The 18,591-nt window shown below is 46.4% G+C and overlaps 1 protein-coding gene across 1 annotated transcript in view; it reads left to right on the forward strand.

The window, feature by feature from the left end:
- The first annotated feature begins 215 nt into the window (after nt 1-215).
- LOC311436385 (stork-head box protein ham-1-like) overlaps nt 216-18,591 on the forward strand; it is a 58,837-nt gene continuing 40,461 nt past the window's right edge. Inside the window, exon 1 of the mRNA XM_084518522.1 lies at nt 216-641. Coding sequence (XP_084374648.1) covers nt 239-641 — 403 coding nt within the window. The 5' untranslated portion in view covers nt 216-238. The remainder of the gene's footprint in view (nt 642-18,591) is intronic.

The raw sequence follows: 18,591 nt of genomic DNA on the forward strand, positions 1-18,591 counted from the left end.
GCCGGGACAGGGCAGCACCCCTTGAGGGATGGGAGGGACGCGCCGCGCTGCTTCTGGCCGGGAGGAGGCAGGATAACGCTGGCAGGGGCGGAGCGGCCGAGCCGAGCCGAGCCGTGCCGGAGGTGTGCCGAGGGCGGAGCGGCTGTGCCGAGCCGTGCCGAGCCGTGCCGAGCCGTGCCGGGGCTGCGATAGGGGCAGCCCGGTGCGGTGCCCGGTGCGGAGGGCATGCCCCAGGGCCATGCCGCGCAGGGCCGAGCGGTGCCTGCAGATCGCCCCGCACTCCCTGGCCATCGTCCTGGGCGCCGGGGGGCGGCCGGGGGGCGGCGGAGAGGGGCCGGGAGCGGCTCCGGGAGCGGGACCGGGTCCGGGAGCGGCTCCGGGTCCGGGTGCTGGGGGAGCATCGTCGGAGCTGGGTCGCCACCGCATCGGCTACGAGATCTTCGCGGACTTCAAGCGGGAGAACATGCAGCACTTCTGGGACCGGCGGGCCACGGCGGCGGTGGCCGAGACCTTCTTCCTGGGCTGGATCGACGAGCAGGTGCTGCTGGTGCAGGGCAAGGAGGAGCACCTCGAGGTGCTGCGCCAGGGCTGGGCGCGCCGGTCCCTCAAGCCCCCCAGCGGCTTCCACATCAAGTGCCTGGGTGGGTGCCACCGCGACGGGACGGGGCGGGAGGGGACAGCAGGGGACAGCAGGGGACAGCAGGCGGCCCCAGGACACGGCCCGGCCACCCCCGGGATGCTGGCAGGTTGTGGGGCATCTTGTGGGGTGCTGGTGCCAGCCCTCGTCCCTCGGTCCCCAGCAGGAGTCTTGCGTGTTTCGGGGCAAGCTGTGTCTCGGCAGAAGTGTGGGATGCTGGGGGGGCTCGGTCTTGTGTCCTGGTGTCGCTGTGGGGTGGTTGGAAGCATGAGAGGATGGAGGGGTGGAAACCTGGGGAGGTGTAAGGCAGGTGGCTTTCGGAGCGGTGAATGGAGAAGTCGGTCATGCCACGGTAGGTTGAAGGTTTGAGTTATGGTGCTGTGCCCCAAGGGGAGTCCTTCACAATCCTACATGCCTGTGGTATATATAGCCTGGGAAGTGGCACAGCTCTCCCTGAAACTCCTTCGGGGAAAAAATTAAATCCCAGCATGGACAGCAGAAATGTTTGCAGCACTGAGAGTGGAACCTGCATATTCCGTGCTTCTCGGTTTCATTTTTTAATCTTGGCTTTGAGTATTTAGCTGTCACTGGCCTTCTGGAGTGGGCAGCACAGAGGGACACGCACAGTGGTGTCCCTCGCACAGCTCCCAGCCACCACCTCGCTGCCACCCGCTGCCTTCCCCTCGGGTCTGCTCAAACACGACCATTTGTCCTGTGCTGAGGGGGAAGCTCGAGACAAGCTGCCCACTTAAAAATGAGTGGATAGACCCTTTTTGCTCATTATACAGAAATTCCCTATGAACCTTGGCAACCAAACAGCACTGGAGAATGGGTGGCAGATCCACCACGGGGATACAAAAGTTTTTCTGCGTTCCACCGGTGTGTATAAGAGCATGAAAACTGCATGGCAGGTAGCGGGCTTATGTTGTGCCTGGGGTTTGGACAGGGCTGCCGTTTGCAGCCAGCAAGCCAGGGGGGAGAGCCTGCACGTGCTTCCCACCAAGGGCTGCTAGATGCTCGTGCCTTCGTTTGGGGAACAACAGAGTGTGGTGGTAGGCGTGGGGACAAGGCTGTGGGAAAGGCTGGCTGCTGGGGTACCTCCCTGGGCCTTCTGGCTGCAGAGGAGCTCCAGAATGGGCAGTGTTACCTGGCCGTGTGCAGGGGTCGGTGTTTGAACCTGGGGGTGTTGTGGGCCCTGCCCAAGGGGTGACATTCCTCAGCCCGTGGTGCACAAGGGGCCATGGAGTGCCGGGCTCAGACCTTGGCATTGCTGGTGGCAGAAAGGAATGTAAACAGCTCTCTGCAGCCCGCTTTAAAGTACGGAAGCACAGCTTTTGCTAGGGGTTTGTGTTAATAAGTAAGCTGCCTTGTGTGTAAATAATGTGCTTTCCTGGCGGGTTATCTTCAGTGTGAATTTGCAGGAGGCTTGAACCCAAAGCTTTCATTTGACTTTAAAAATAGAAAGTGCCTCTCAGTCTTTGATTAAAGCTATGGAAGAAGAGCAGGGACCTGCTTCTTGCACCAGAGTCTTGCCTGTAGTGCGGTGTCCTCAGCTGCACTAAAGGAGATGGGAACAACTGATCTATGCTTTCTTTCACTGCCTTTTTTCCACGGCCAGACTGATCATGTCTGTCTAAGCAGATTCAACATGCACTTACTGCAAAGAGACCGGGGGAGTTTCTCAGTTAAAGAGGAGGCAAAGTAACGGGCCTGGCCTGTGGGCATGAGCAGCTGCTTAAACCCGTGTATTTGTGTTTTCAGCTCAATTAGGTGTAAGTGGCTGTGCCTTGCTTAAGAGGCACTTACTTAGTGCTTGGCGTGTAACGTGAAAATGCACTTCTGGGGCGCTGTCCTCCAGCCGAAGGGCTGCATCGGAGCAGCTTGCTTGGCCTCCGTTTTTGCCATGATCGAAGTTGCTCGCGTGTTAGGAAACGGGTGAGTGTGTCTGGGCTTTGAGCTGGCTGAGGGGGACACGTTGGGAAGCCCACGCGGACTTTGAGTAAACAAAGCCACAAAGCCAGCGTGTGCTAAGCTTGCTGATTTGGAGGGTCGAGGAACCCGCCTGTAAATCCCGTAGGTCCCATGATGAAACTCGGCGTCTTTGCTAAGAGTGACTTGAAGCTTTCTTGTAACTTTGCAAGGCTTTTGTAACTTAAGTCTTTAATGAGCGTTATTATTTTAATAGGATCTCTTTGACACACCTTCCATTTGCTCCCACTAGTGTTTGTCATCCTGGAAGCTGATTCCCCCCCCCCGTTTTCGGCTCTTCGGTGCCTCCCCAAGCAAGGCACTGCTGGTGTAGCAGGCTTGAGGGTGCTCCACCTCATTTCCCTGTCTCCATCGCCTTTTGTGTTCGCAGATGGGACTTCCTGCTGTATTTCTTGCACTTGAGCTCTGCGTCTTGGACAATGGGTGTCTTTGAGAGGTTTTCACACGCTCTGTGGAAGGGCCATGCCCTTTTGCAAGGGCTGCTCTAGCAGTGAGTGAGCTCCACTGAAGTGACCAAACCTTGCAGTATTCCCGCGGTCGTGCCCAGAGCAATTTCTGCAATTACAAGCTGAGGTTTCAATCGGCGTTTTCAAGAAATGTATGGGCAATAATTAAACTAACTAGCACGAGTTATAATTCAGCGAGGTCGGTGGGGCTGGGCTGCTGCCCATTGTTTGTGCTCAGCCAGGCGCAGGGGGGGACGAGGTTTTTTTGCCACGCTGGGAGCTGGAGCTAAGTGTTCCCTTTCTTCCCTCTCCCTGCCCCGTTCCCTCTTGGCACCAAAAATTAAATTAACACTCCACCAATTTAGGTGCACTAATTTTCACAGAGTTTTCCCCAGTCATTAGTGGATGATTATGGTGCTACGTACCCTATTGGATATTAAATGTTATTCATTTATAGCCAGTCATAAAACATGAAGTGTCTATTTTTCCCCTCCCAATTATCTCCTTTAAATGAAGAAAATTTCTGTTCAGCAAGGGAGTTTTAGGTTTCATAGTAATAAAACCTCTGAGGAGGAGCTGACCGCACACTCATCTACACCTTTTGTATGCCTCATAGTATTGCCATGGGAACTTGAGGGGATTCAAACTACACATTTTTTTCTTCTCTCCCACCCCAACTTAGAGCTGCTTTTATTTCTGTGAGGTGGCTACTGCAACCTAAAACAAAAGGTAGATTTGGGTATATTTAAACTAGTAGCTTGACTGAGGTGCTTATGAGTTTGCTCCCAAGTTTGAGCAAAGAGCTCAGAAGTGTTGGGTTGGGCCTTCAATGCACTTTGTTAGAGCAGCCTTTAGAGGCTGGGAAGAGGGGGGCAAGAGCTAAGTGAGCACGGACTGCATAAAACGTGCCTGATTTCTGTGTCTGGGGCTTGTGCTCACGTTTTGGTTGTGAAACCTTGGAGCTGGAAATGCTTTTTGCTCTTTAACGGAAGCTGCAGAAGGTCTTGCAAGACTCAGGCAGGTTACTGCCTTTATCTAAAATGCACGGTGAAAATGAGAAACACGCAGGAAGGAAAGATACGACTTCGTTTAATTTCTTTTTCTCCCCCCCCTTCCCACTCCTCATGAAGAAGCAAAGTCAAACACACTGATGCATTGTATTCATTGTGCAACTCAAGTCAAGGATTTATAAGTTAATGGACAGCTCGCGCTGTCTCTCTGCCTTCTCCACCTCCTTTCCCCCCACAAAGAGTGCCATTGTGTGGAAGAGAGCCCTTGGTGGTGGCTGTGACTTTAGCAGCAAACTCTATTCGAGTGGGCTCTTGGGCTGCCTTCGTTGTTGGCCGAATGAGCCCCATCTTGCTCTTCACCTGACCTTTTTTTTTTTTTTAAAGAGGAAAACAAGCTTTTTTTTGCTCCTTTTTATTCATTTTCAACTTCCAGTGCAGGAACTCGGCAGGAAGGAGGCGAGTACTTTCTCCTAACCTGTTGAAGGCAGGCTGAAGCCTTCAGCAAGCTCTGACTGCAAATCTCGCTGGTGATTTCCTTTTGTGTCACGGTTAGGTCCTCTTTGCAATTTGCTTGTGGAGGCATATTGCCCAATTTTATATTTATCAGATTGTAAGGATTGTAGTGGGCTGAGTTTGGACCTTGTACACATGTTGCCATAATTTAAAATCTGGCTTTGAATGGGTTGGTTTGGATTCGTGAAGTATGCTTTCAGTGCAGAGATGTTACAGGAAGAGTCAGCTGTGTATGAAAACATGCTGAAGACTGGTGATTTTTTCATTCAGCGATTTTGTGAAGTGGAAGGCCGGGACGTGGGCCCTGTCTCCAAGCTGTTCTCGTGCTGTTGCCTTGGGCCACTCATCCAGATCATGAACCTGTCCTCCTGGCCAGCAGCGTTGCAGCTTGTCCCCGAGGTAGGGCATGCCAAGAGCTTTACCACATTGGTGTTTGCATTCGAGACGTCTAGTTAGGGAGAGTAACAGGAAAGTTGCAGCCCGGGAGTATCAGGTGTCCTCCGGGGCTCTTGGCATTCAAGCCTGCCCTGGGAGTGCACCACGCCTGCCTTGGGCTTCAGCAAACACGCGATGGCTGGGCTTCTCCCTCCCTGGTAGGCAAGGAAAGCCAGAAGTGTTTGGAGGAAATAAACCAAAAGCTGCACCCAGCTGGTGGTTTCCGTCGCAGAAACCGTGGCTGTGAGATGTGGGGATGGAAGGAACATCTTAGTAATCAATTCCTGCAGCAGCAGAAATCTAATGGGGTTCTGAAATTTCAAGCCCTCGAACTTGTTTCTGCTTTAAATATAGAGCATAAATGTTTTGATTGTTTTCTAATGATGTTGACTGCTGGAAATGTTACTGCAATATCCAGTTTCCACTATTGCAGTGACTCCCTGGGTGGGCCAGATCGGGAAAGGTTTTTAAGGATATTAATTTCTTCTTGGAATAAAATCCCTTCACCTAATATATAAACATGCTTTCTTCTGTCCGGTGTATTTGATCCCTCGGTTTGACCTGGAGCTTCACCTGAGCCCTGTGTGCGATGTGTGTGAATGCTAAGAGCGTACAGGCGTGTATATTTGGATGAACCAAGGTGCTTTCCTGTTGACATCTGAGCGCATCTTCACAGCTCTTTTTTAATCAGGCTCCTGCTCTGAGTCATGGCAGCAGCAGAGCATGCGGTCAAAGGGTTCTTCTTCTTCACTAAGTCTATTCTGTTTTTTTCTTATGAAAGGAAGTCACTATGCAGTGCACTTAAACACGTACCACATAGTGACTTCTGTAGTATGTTTTCTGGAGCTGGACATGCTTCTAAACCACGCAACATGAAACTTTGTTGTTCTTGTGCCTTGGGCTGGGGAGGCCAAAGTAGAAGTCTGGAAGCAGTCAAACACAGTGCTGTATTAGCTTAACCTTGGGTTCCACTGTCTGCTGATTAATGGAGCGATTAACGAGGGTGTATCAGTGAGAAAGGCAAACCACCTGAACTCTATGAAACAACTCCATACTTTGTTTGCAAAATTTATACACCGTGACAGTGAAAAATGCCTCTATCTGAAGAGTTTGGGTAGTTCCATGAAGGTGTATTTTTGTAGCAGTTTTTGCTAGCTGTTAGTGCTTCAGAAGGTCTGTAGGCTACCTGTCTTGGGAGGAGAGCAGATACCAAAGGCCGCAGTGCTAGGCCCAGTATGGGGAATCCCACCAAGAGAGAGGAGAGGGAAGGTGACAAGCCTCGGTGGCTTTCCCACTAGCCCAGTAGGCGTGTTTTGGGGGGAAGACCTGGGTCTGGCCTGTGGCAGAGCAGCGTTTCAGCCCCTGCACTGGTCGCAGGACAGAGCATCGCTGTGTCCACCCTCACCTGAAACCACAGCTGTGGTAGCTCCTGCTCATCTGCTCCCTTCCAGCTGCACATGCTGCAACGTGCATTTTCACTGGGTGCTCAGAGGGAACAAAGGAGTAAAACTGCAAGGACGGTGTTTAACACCGGGGCTGTAAAACTCACCGTGTATTATTAGCATTAGGGGAAGCTGGCTGCTGATGGTGTGTTTCAGGCATGGCAGCGGAGTCTTATGAGGTATTGTGGGGCTATAAAATGAGTGTGACTTTTTTTTGAGGGAACTTTTTTGGTCCTTTAAAAACAAACAAAAAAAAACCTGTGTAAAATCTAGAGAAACTCTCAGCTTAAGAAAAATAGGCAAATTATTATTCACTCTTTCAGACTCAAGTTATATTTTCTACTTTGGTAATAATGTCCATGAATGTTTCTGTCTATAGGCAGTGGATATGAAAGAAACAGGTTTTTGGACGCATAAGTCTTTCTCCACGTTATTGTGAGTAAGACTTGATAGCTAATGAATACCTCAGCTGCCCCTCAGCCTTGCCAGCCTCTGCTCAGCCCGTGTGGGAGCAGACTCCGGCCTTGCCTCTTGCTCCAGCAGGCCGGCGTTGAACGTTTGCTCCTGTGCTCGTCGTGTACAGCAGGGTTGGTGCCCAGACACGTTCCCCTCTCACTGACAGATGAAATAACAATAGCTGGCGTTCAGAGCAAGCCCAGTGTTTTCTTTGGGCTTCCCTAAAGGGCCTCCTTTGTCTTCACCGTCTCCACTCAGGGAAACCCGTACACCTTGCTTAATCCCAGGGTGCTGTCAAGGTGCTCTGGCTTCTGAAGCTAGAAGTAAGCCAGCACCCGTACAGAAAGAAGATTTCCAGAGCTGATCGGCAGGAGGTTGTGCCCGGGTACTCCCTGCGCCCAGCGAGGTGCCTGCATCCTGCTCAGCTCACCTACCAGCTGAGTGATGGTGGCTGAGTGAGCCTGGATGGGGCTTCTCAGGTGCTTGCTGTCATGTTATGAGCGGCTGTGGTCTACTGGTGGTCAACGACTTGCATCTGCTGTTCACTAGGTAGGTCTTTAACCAGTTGCAAATCAGGATTTTAAGGTCTGTTTTCAAGCAAAGATTGTATCTAACACACTAGGCATTATTAACATAGCATGTCAGGTTATTATTATTTTTTTCTTTAAGAGGGTGTGTATTTTGTCCCTAGATTCTTTCAAAAAAAGGGAATTTAAGGAGCACACAAACCTACTGTTTTCAAAGTGGAGCTGAAGAAAGCTTTGAAGACACTGAGCTTTCCTTACAGCACTATTAGTTTGTCATAGTTTTCCTTTTTGTTGAAAAGAAATACTATACTTCCTTTTTTTTTTTTTTTTTTTTTTCTCCTACTGGCTGAGAAAACCTATGCAATTAAAGAGGAAAACCCTAGTTTTGTGGGAAGCCAAAACAGGCAAAGAATAGTTGTGAAGAGGTAATGTAAACAGTTGCTGTAAAGGGAGCGTGAAAATTAAAACTTTCAGTCTGTAATCTGAGATGCTCTAAAAACAAGTGTAGTATTTTTCAAACAAGCATCTTCAGGACAGGTGTCACCCTTGTAGAGAAGCCTCCTTTATGAATACGAACATCTGGAAGGAGTGGGAGACTCAGAGAGGAGGGAGGCCAGCCAGGGTTGTAGTGGTATGGACAGGTAATCTCAAATGCAGTGCTTCTTCTGGTAGGGAAGCAAGTCTGATAGTGTTAGGTCTGTTCTGTTTTTATCAAAAGTGGAGGCTTTGATAGTACTTCATGCATTTTCTTAGGAGGGCTAGCTACGTACTATCATATCCTGTCTTTCAGCTGACCAGGAGATGCCTGCGAGGTGTAGAAGGACGAGCGTAGGTCTCGTAGGGCTGTGAAGCTTTGCAGCTTTTCTCAGAGAAATTTTGTTTCCTGCAGCATCCCCCAGTAGAGGCTTAAAGTGATTTTCAGCTGGAGTTCTTGTTACCTTCATGTAGATGTGTATGTGCAGGTGTATATCTGTGTGGGTTTTAAAAGCTGTATGAACAGAGGTTTCCCATTGCTTTTCCCTGAGTACTCCAAATTCAGCAAGACACCGATGCCTGCATGGGAACGTAGCTGCCCAAGCCTGACTTCAGTGAGAGGATTCACGCTCCTATATGTAGGCATGCTGCATGTTCTTGTACTTGCCTGACTGTTGTTAGGAGTTGGTCTGTCTGGTTGTTTCCAGAGTGGGTTGTCTGTGTCTAAGCCAGGAGCCCTTTAATTGCGATTTACACTTGCAAAATCAGAACTAGTATTCTTTCCATTTTTATTTTTGATGTGTTTAATGCTCTGAAGAATAAACAGCAGAAGAATTAATCCAAGTGCCTTCAGGTAAAGCATCAAGCAGAAGTCTTAATTAATAGTTTATCAATAAAAGTATCAAGCAAAAATCTTAATTAATACTTTGTCAATAAAGACAAAGTAACAAAAAGCAAGCAGCTTGACCTACAATCCTTCCAGTTTCTTTCATTGGGCAGGAGTTAGTAGCTCTCACCTTGTCATTTTCATTTATGGTGATAGCCTTTAGTCTATAGATTTCTTATTAATTCAAGTCCTTTGCTTTTATTTCCAAGGTATTTCTCTTGGTTGTTAGTTTTTGTTAGAGTTGTACAGCCAGAGCTCCTTGGTGAGGCTGATGCCAAAGAGCTGTTGGAAGGTCTGTAGGGACACGCTTCTTGGCTACATTTCAAGCACAGCATGGCTGTGAAATTTTTTAGTGTCAGAATCACTACATCTATCAGTGTTCTGCTTTTTGTGTCAATAGCTAGCCTCATTCAGTGACATATTTGATCTTAAAGAGGAAAAGCAGATTTATCTGTAGCCCATTGCCTTAGTCTCTTTCATTTTCCTGCTCAAACGATTTTTAGGCTTCTGGTTTCAGTGATTACTTAAATCAGCTCTAGTGCCTCCTTTGCAGTGTCTCCAATGTTTATATTGAGACAGAGGACAAAATATATCCTATCTTTTGGGAGTTGCTAGACACCAATCATCTTGTGAGCTGGAAGAAAAGTGAGCTATAAAATTCATAAGGTTGATTTTTGTGACAAATGATGAAGGTAAAAAGGAAATAAATTTGGCTTTTTTTTTTTCCCACTAGCTAGGAAGTTGTTGAACAACTGAGACACACTATTTCAATTTTTTCTTGTTTCCATGCTGATGAACACATTTGCTCAGTGGCTTGTGCATCCATTTCCAATTCCTGAGGATTTTCCATGGTTCTGAATCCTTTACATTGCCTCCTGTCTCAGTGAGTAATGACCAGATGGTGTAATGGTCCTCAGCTTTTATTTCTATTTCCAGCAGAAATACAGCAAATATAAGCCTCGCTTTTCACTGTTACCTCTCCGTAGGCTCTTCAAAAGGAGTTTACAGGTCACTTGGGCTTGTGCAGACACCAAGTTGAAAACCGATGACCTTGCCAAGCCCTGTGTTTAACACCCAAGTGTGCAGGTACCTGTGCTACCGAAGCTTGTGCTCCACTCCCAGCATGCTGCAGATTTTATCCAAACCTGCCTTCTCATAGTTCCCACCTGTTTTGGTGTGTCCAAACATTGTTTCTTGCCCGTGTTTGACAACACACGTGCTTTGGGGCCAAGGTCTTTGGTGGTAGCTCTGTCAGGTCGATGTTGTGTGGGCACGGACTCAAGGCCGAAGTCCGTAGGTGCTCCTGCAGTGCAAACAATTAGGTGATTGTACTCACACACGAGGTTACTTGTGAATGAGAGGTAGTCTGTAAATAGGCAACAGGGCAAAGAGTTCTTGCTCAAAACCTGCCTGGATTTGCTTTACCTGTTTCTCACCACTTAGGCTGTAGTAATTACGTGTTGTGGCACCTCTCAGCCTCCTTCGTGAATGAATTGCATGCATAAGGTTTTTGAAAGCTTTAGTAGAGAGCAGTGGTGAGTTTGCAATCACATGCTTAGAGATATGTTTGGCATGAATATGGAGCCATAAACACACAATGCTTTATAAATGGCTATTTGTATTTTATTTGCTATGGTTGTTCACTTAAGAAATGAGTACGGAGCCCATTGGGTCAGTAGGCATGGATGTAGGCATGTCATACTGTCCTAGTCTGTGGTATTGTGCTCTCAGTATATCCTGTAGAAATGCCAGGAGTAATTGCATAGTGTGTTGCAGAAGGGAACTGGAGCCTGTTACATGGTTATATGGTGTTTCTTTCAATGAACGGCAAGGTAATGGTCATTGCATGATGTTAGGTAGGTTTTAGATACATGGCTTCTCTTGCAAGCTCATTCTTTCCTAATTATTGTTTAAAAAAAAAAAAAAAAAAAGAAAGAAAAAGAAAAAAGTGAGATTTGCACCTCAAGTCAAGGTCTCAGTGCTTTTGCAAGGTGACCAAACTTTTCTGCCTCATTAGGCTGCTTGATTTTTTCCCGGTCATGTTTCAGCTGAACATAAATGCATGTGAACTAGTTTCGAAGTGGCCAGCTCAGGTTTGGTTTGCATTCCTCAGCTCCAGCAGTAATTATGGACTTCAGCAGTGGCTAACTCATCCTGCTGCTCTGGCAGTCTGTGCCGAGCTGCTGCAGTAAGTGGCTTCAGTCCCTGGATGGAAGTAGCTCAGGTTTTGTAGACTACACTGCAGTGCTGGGATACTGCAACCCTCCTTTACAAACTGAGCTGCTGCAGTGAATTCCTTGTGGCTTTCTGCTTCCTGCCTTTTGAATTTCTTTTTCTGTCAGCTTAGGAAGCGTGGCTTTTACCTTCATCCGTAACTGGCCTGTTCTTAATGCTGTCTGGCCGACTAAAAGCTGGTGCTGTCATGCAGGTTCTCATCTTCCTCTCCACAGGTGGCTTTGTGCCAGGATCTCACCAGCCTGATGAAGTGTGGGTAACAGCCTGCCCTCCCCAGCTCCTCTAGCTGCTTCTGCAACCACCGTCTTCCTCTGGTCGCTCCTAGTGGTTTTCAGAAGTGTCTTAGGCTGGAGGGGGTGCTAGCTGGGGTGAAGCTGCCAAAAGCTGGCTCTCGGAGTGGATATGGTGGTGTTTCGCTGTGAAGTCAGACCACGCGTTTTGTAAACAGTGTGGTTTTGACCCTTAAAACCATGAGATGGTTAAGGCAAGGCATGGTGCCAAACAGCCATGGGAACAACCGGGCTGAGAAACAGCCTGCTGGGGCCCAGAGAATGGGGACGTCTTCGGTGCTCATAGGGTAGCTACGGAAAGCACTTGGGTCAAATGTTTGACTACAGGAGTACAGTCCCTCCTTCACATTTTTAGCAGGAACAAATCTTCCTCTTGGTCTGCACCACCACCACGGTTTCAGCTGGCGTGGGTCAGCGCTGTGAAGGTCTCCTCGCCCGTTCCCTCCCCTTCACATGGAGCCCGCAGTGAGCCAGGTCCTAATGTAGGATAGAGATCTGCATAAATCCTTACGGACATGCAATCCTATCTCTGCATTACAGTCTGCGAACGGATATTTGTGGGATTGTAAATTAGTTCGTAAGGCTCATAAGGAGCCTTCAGAGGTCTCTGGCCCAACCTCCTGCTTGCAGCAGGGCCAGCCATGAAAGTAGGCCAGGCCATCTAGATGTAACGCCCCATTGAATGTGGTGGTGGCACCTAACAGCAGATTTGGTGGATGATTTCCACATTTCCTATGTGTTTTGCTGTGGACGGGTCCTTTTGTAACTGGCTCCTGTATAACAGGTTCCCCTGGGTCCTCCAGCCTCAGGTTTCTCTGTGTAATGGGAGACCCGGGAGCACCAAGTGCCGTCTGGCATGTTCCACCCACGCTGTTTGGACACACTTTTTTGAGGCAAGTGGGATAACTTTTTGAATCACAGAGATGTGAGCAAGATTAGTTAGCTACTGCCCTCAGATGCAATGGGCTCATTCTTTAAAGAAAAACAAAACACAGCAAAAAACACCACAAAATGTTGGCCTGCCTCAGCCGCACTTGTCTGTTTTGACAGACCTTAAGGTGATTGACAGAGCCATAGTTGCCAGCGGCTTATTAAAGGAGGATCACTTATTACCACATTGCTTGTTCTTGGGAAAGACGTTTTTTGTGCCAGCCACTTCCATGGTTTACAATTTTTTTGCCAGAAACCCAGCAATAGCTGCTGTAAGTAACTGTAGTAGACCTTTTGAAATGGCCAGGAAGCCTGACCTTTCTTTACTTTTAAATGCTGAGAAATGGGGGTTGTAATGACTTGGTGAATGGAAGTGCCAGAAAACAAATTAACCAAGTTTGTTTGTTTGTTTGTTTAAGTCTTATAACCTCATTTTCTACTTCTTGTGTGACTTTTCTTTCTGCAGTTGACCTGCTCCTTGTGCAGACCCAGTCTTTGCTCAGCTCATTAAATCGTGCTTTCAGTCTGGCTTTAGACTTACTAACTACTCTTGTTAGTGAGCATTTCCTTCTTATCTCCTGCCTTTCATTCTTATCTCGGCCTTTGGGCGGAAAACACTTTACAGAGGCTACAGGCCTTGAAGTTGGTCTCCTTGAAGGCAGGTTGGAGGAGACATTGACCATTCATGCTTTAATTTCAGTGTTTATGCAGCCTGGTTGATACCCTCTGGGCTATGAAAATGCTTCATCTTCATTCATCTTCTGAATAAATGAATTTAAAAAAAGACTACCTCAAACTCTAGTTACATATTTTTGCATGGACCACGATGTTACTAAAATACAGAAACTGCATAAAGTTTGTAAGCTTTCTGGCCCATCTGCTGCTGTTGCTAATATGACAGATCTGTTTATCTGCTCCTCATGCAGGGTTAGGCTAGCAGATACGGTTGACTACACCACAGTTTCTGGACAGGGACTAGTTAAAGGAAGAAGCCATCTAGGTGTTTGACCAATGTGCTTTTAGCAGCAGTTACCTAAACCCTTCTGGGTTGCTGGAGGAGGAAGCAAGCTTGGTAACTTTAGAGCTTCTCACTCCTTCTTGAATAAAAGACAAACAACTTTTATTTGTATCAAGACAGCAAGAGTTCGATTGTGTTTCCAGAGAAATGAGATATAGAGATGCCTCAAGCTAGGAGGAAAACAGGAGAGAGAATATATGAAAACCTAGGCTACGTGATTTCTTTTGTCTTTTTCTTCTTACTAACAATATCCATTTTATCCCCTTCTTGCTCAAGAAAATATGTTTTTCTGTTGATTTATTAACAGATCAGCTTCTAAGAGTCCAGCCAGGAAATACTTTCTTGGTCTCCAGAAATGAGAGTGCTCTTTCAGAAACAATTTACAGCTCTCCTCATGGTTGTGAAGATAACATCAATAACATCAGCTTGGTAAAACTATTCTGTAAGAGCTGGAGCCAAACTCACCCTGGACTCAGTAGAGAGGAGAGGTCACATTTTTTAGTTATTCCAGGCTAACATTGAAGGCTGATGATAAAATTGAATATTCATGTTATTTAGTTGCTAGTAAGAGTAAACGCGGTTTTTCTCTTGTCTTCTGGACAAATTGTGTCTTTCTTTCTAGTGCTGTAAGTGTCTGGTTTCAGGTGGATTATAAAAGATACAGTGGAATAAAATCAAACTATTCCCTCCTTGTGTATTCCAGTTACTCTGGAACACTTTTGCATTTAAACATTACAGCAGTGTCTCTGTGTAAGCAAAGTTTGCTGCCAGTTGAGTGAGAATATATACCTTTCCTGACGGTAGAGCTCATACAAAATATGCTGCTCAAAGCACTGCTAGAAATACATATAGTGTCATTTGCAAGCCCAGGCAATTATACACACAATTTTATAAATGTAGAAGGCAGAGGTGCCTCTCTGACTAATATATTGGTAAGGGCACACCTCACTTTATTAGAGTGATAACTTATTTATTAGTCTATTTTTTGACCAAGTCACTAAAGCTATTTTTTTCTCTCTTTTCTGATTAGCTAGCAGTGTCTGGGCAAGTTATCTCACACTCTTAGCTCCTGACTCTTTGAAAGTAAAACGTTGTCCTGTCGCTTTGGAAGCTTCAACCCTGACCAGGCTGTGGTGTTGCTCCTTTTTGAAATTTATTGCTGTGCATCGTAAACAGCATGTGAGGGGAAAATACAGATGTTATGTCAAAAGGCTTGCTGTTGGTGCGGCTTCTATTTCCTTCTCTCTGTGTGTTTGCCACATATTTAAATGAAATCTCTTTTCCTTTGCCATCCCATGTTTGTGTTGGGTGTCAGTGTGTGTTAGAGTTGATGGTGGTGGCGCTGGGCATGCTGTGCTCGTAACGCTCATAACTGATGATGAGTGGACAGTGCTGAGAAGGCAGATGCACTACAAACACAATTAAAATGTCTTTGTTCTTTTTCATCAGAACGTGTTTGTCATGGGAGTTTAACTGCAGGGGGGTGGACTACCTTGTTAACTGGAGTTGGTTTATTTATTTGTTGAAAGTCACAGCTTTTCCACAGGAGGAGTTTTTGCATACTTATACTGGCTGAGAAGACAACTGGACTAAGTTTTTGGTCAGTCTTCTTTGGGCAGCGGCCCAAGTACTCAGGCACTTCAACCGAAAGGATAGAAAAATATTCAAGAAACATACGGTTGACAGCAGTAAGGTAGATGGAGAATTGGGGAAACCAAGACAGGAAGTTAGGCTTCCTCTCTGATTTTTTATATTTATGCTGTTTTACCAGTTTGTTTCAAACCTAGTAATGTGTGATCCTCAACCACTGTGTGATTCTGTCTCTAAAGCTATTGTATAAGAAATAGAAAATGAAACTGAAGTTGATATTATACCAGTGCATAGCTACTGTGGTGCATAGGAATGTAGAATACGTTGTGAAGTTTGTTTCCCCATCTTGGAGAAAAACGCCAAAACAACAACAATAACAGCAACAAGAATGCAAAACACACACAAAGAAGTAGAACTGGAGAAGATGTAAGGGAAGGTAATGAGGGTGCTGCAACGCACAGAGCAGCTTCAGTACAAGGAAAGGCTGAATAGGTCATGACTCGACAGCGTGGACAAGAGGTGTCTGAGGGAGGGATATTGTGGGAGCTTGTTGAGTTATGAGTCCTATGGAGAAAATTAATAGGGAGATGATGTTCTTATGTCCTTTCTGATGTAAGAATTTGGGAGCATGCAAGTGAAGTTATTAGGAGGTAAGTTTGAAACAAACAAAAGAGCTACTTTTTCACAACATGTAATTAAATAATGAGAAAGCCATGTTTTAAAGGTTTAGCCTGCTCTATATTTCTTTATGAAACATTTCTCTTAATAATAATGAAAAACCCTGAAGGTTTTTTCTGTTCAAAAGTAAATAGATACATTCATAGAACAAAAAATCTATCATACACAGGAACCTCTTTGTGCACAGCCAGTTCTTGCCTTGTTCCGCCTGTGCCACATGTGAAGCTAGTTTTTGTAGCCACCGAGGGCTCCTGGGTTACAGGAGATGACACACATGGAGATGTTTCCTTTCTGCTCCAGGTAACACAGGTGGTCGCCGACTCCAAGGGGCCAAAGGGAAGTGTCTTGGCTGTGGTTTCGGAGCAATTATGGCTTGCCATCCATGGTCTGACTTCACTGAGAAGCTGGGCAGTAGAATTGGAGACAGGGAGCCCTTCGAGCTGAAAGCCCGAGCGTGGGTGTATTGAGTGAAAGATCCCAGCTTGGGAGTGCTGGGCTTCAATTCCCCATTGTGGGGCTGAATGGGGTCAGTGCACTGGTATGCCGCTGATTGTACAGTCTTCCTTGTACAGACACATCATTTTCTTCATCTGATAATTTGTTTCAGGGACCAGAAGAGTGAGTCTGTGGTATTTGCCCCTGACACTGAAAGAAAAACATGGGGACCTCCCAAGAGCTTACAGGATTGCAGGGGCCTACGTGAAGCCGGGGGTTCCTGGTGTCTGGCGCTCATTACAAAAGGAGATTTTTACTGTGGCATTCATTTAGAAATGGACTGTTTAACTTACAGATGCTGTGCGTTGCACAAAATGAGTTCAGCACGTTCGTGTCTTTCAGGTCCTGATCTCAGCAAATGCGTAAAGAGATTAAATGCGTCTTCGCAGGGGTAGTTATAATGACTTCAGTGTGATTACTCATGTGAGTATTTTCCATAGCGTGACCGTAACGTGCAAACATTTGGGGTAACATGTAATCTAGGGGGGTGAGGAGAATTCTTTCTGCCACCTCTTTTGAGTAGCATGAGCAGAACAGAGGTAATACAGTTTGTTAATTCCTCCAAGAAACAAATTAAAAAAGAAAATAAAAAAGAGCATTACCTGTGTGCTGTGAAACTATTTGGCAAGTAAAAACATACCCGGTGAACTCTTCTGGAACATGGGGTCTCGTTTAGGATTTTTGACAATTTCTCGTTGTTGCATAGGTTTGTGTGTTGTTGTTTTGCTTAATGTTCCCGGTGGAATACTTGATTGGGGTAAATTACGTGGCATTAAGGAGTCATGGTGGGCTTTCTTTCTGTTGGCGTCATTCCTTCAGCTTGGGCCACGCGATGAGAATGATCTGCCAATTTTTTCTTATTGTATCGGGCTGTATGTAAGGGGTGAAAAGTAGAAATAGTAAAAGTGAACAGAACAGTTGGGATATGCATTTGTGTGAAGAGCAAACCCACTGGAAAGTCAGAGCATGTCATGCTCGGGGCCTTGTACGTGTCTGTGTGTATGCTGTGCTGTGGCTGTGTGCCTGACGTGCCTGGGGTTGCGTTGCTGTGGACTTCTGAGCAGTGTCCAAAGGACCCTTTCCCTTGAAAATCAAGAAATAGTTTACAAATTTAATGTAAGATCGAATAGAGATTGAACATGGGGTTCTCAGTATGCCAGTGAGCTCTTTTCCTTCCAAACCTTTCATTCCCATTAAAAAGCTCAGATCAGATACGTGTTGGAATGGAATCCAGTGGCTTCCCTTGCTGTCACATAGGGTTGCTCTGCCAAGTACTCGTGCACATTTTGAGGACTTATCCCTGCTTGGCTCCACTGACGTTGTGGGTACTCACCCTGAGCTTCTAAACTAGTGGCAGAGCTTTATAAAACAGGGCTTTTATGTTTACTTCTGGTGAGCTTCTTTTTACTACAGGGCAGCATTCTAGCAAAGGGCATCTTGCACCAGGCTGTGTAAGCAAACTGCTTTTACTCTTTCTTGTTTCTGTCCGTCCAGCCTATTAGCTGCACTGTGGAAGCTAAGATATGTGCATCTCGCTAGCCGATGGGTAAAGTGTAGTTCATTTTGCTCTAAGCCATTTCTTGAGTTTATATTACAAAGGGTAAAATGCTTTGACGCAGCACAGAGCAGAGGTTCAGCTATTATGGGTGTAATTATCTCGATAAAGAATGTAGGATGGTTAAGTGCTGCTGTCAAGCAGTGCTGCATTTTAGACATTTCTGACAGGTAAAGAAGTCTAAGAAATAGCCACAATGCTTCAAATACCAGAGCACTATCCAGCATTCACACTGTCTTTTTTTATTTTTTTCATCTTCATTGCTTGCCAAGCTACCTCTGGTCTACAGAAGTGTGGTGCTTTCCTGGGCAGGCATTCGAGAGGGTGCAACAGATCCACTGAATACTCTCCCACAGATTGAAGACCTGGCTACCCTAATTTTGCTCCAGTGACCTCTCCTAAAGGTGACACAGGACCTTCTTCCTGCTTTTTCTCCTAAAACATCCACAAGTTTTGGTGAAGAGGTGAGCTCACGTTCCTCTTCCCCCCACAGTTATGCGAGCAGTTTCAGCTCAGCTAGGAATGCTTGATGTAATCTCCCGAAATTATGCATGTAGGTGTGTTGTCATTATTAGCCTGCTAGTGGCCATTTAGCTGTTTTATCTGGGTTGTAATTAAATGTGTGTTACCTGGGAACGAGTGAGAGGAGGTGGGTCAGGAAGCTGGAGCTTGAGACTGATCTGAGGCAGAATGTGTTTGGGCCTGCGGACAGGAAGCATCTTGCAAAGAAAGTATGTGCAAGCGTCTTCTAGCCATCACCGTGTCTTTCTTACTGAAAAAAAAGAGATTTCTGCTCCCTCAGAGTCCAATTTGTGCTGTGTTTTTTTTTTTTCTTTTTGCCACTTGATGTAGATTTCATTTACAATGCTCTCCTCACATCACCCTGTCCATTCATGGGGCGTTGCTGCCTAACTGAGATAAAGTATTTTCCTCTAGTAAGAATACTTATTGTCCTCTGCAGAGGGGTGAGAAGGTGTGTGGGGTT

Source organism: Aythya ferina, assembly GCF_964211825.1.
Source record: "Aythya ferina genome assembly, chromosome: 4".
NCBI lineage: Eukaryota > Metazoa > Chordata > Aves > Anseriformes > Anatidae > Aythya > Aythya ferina.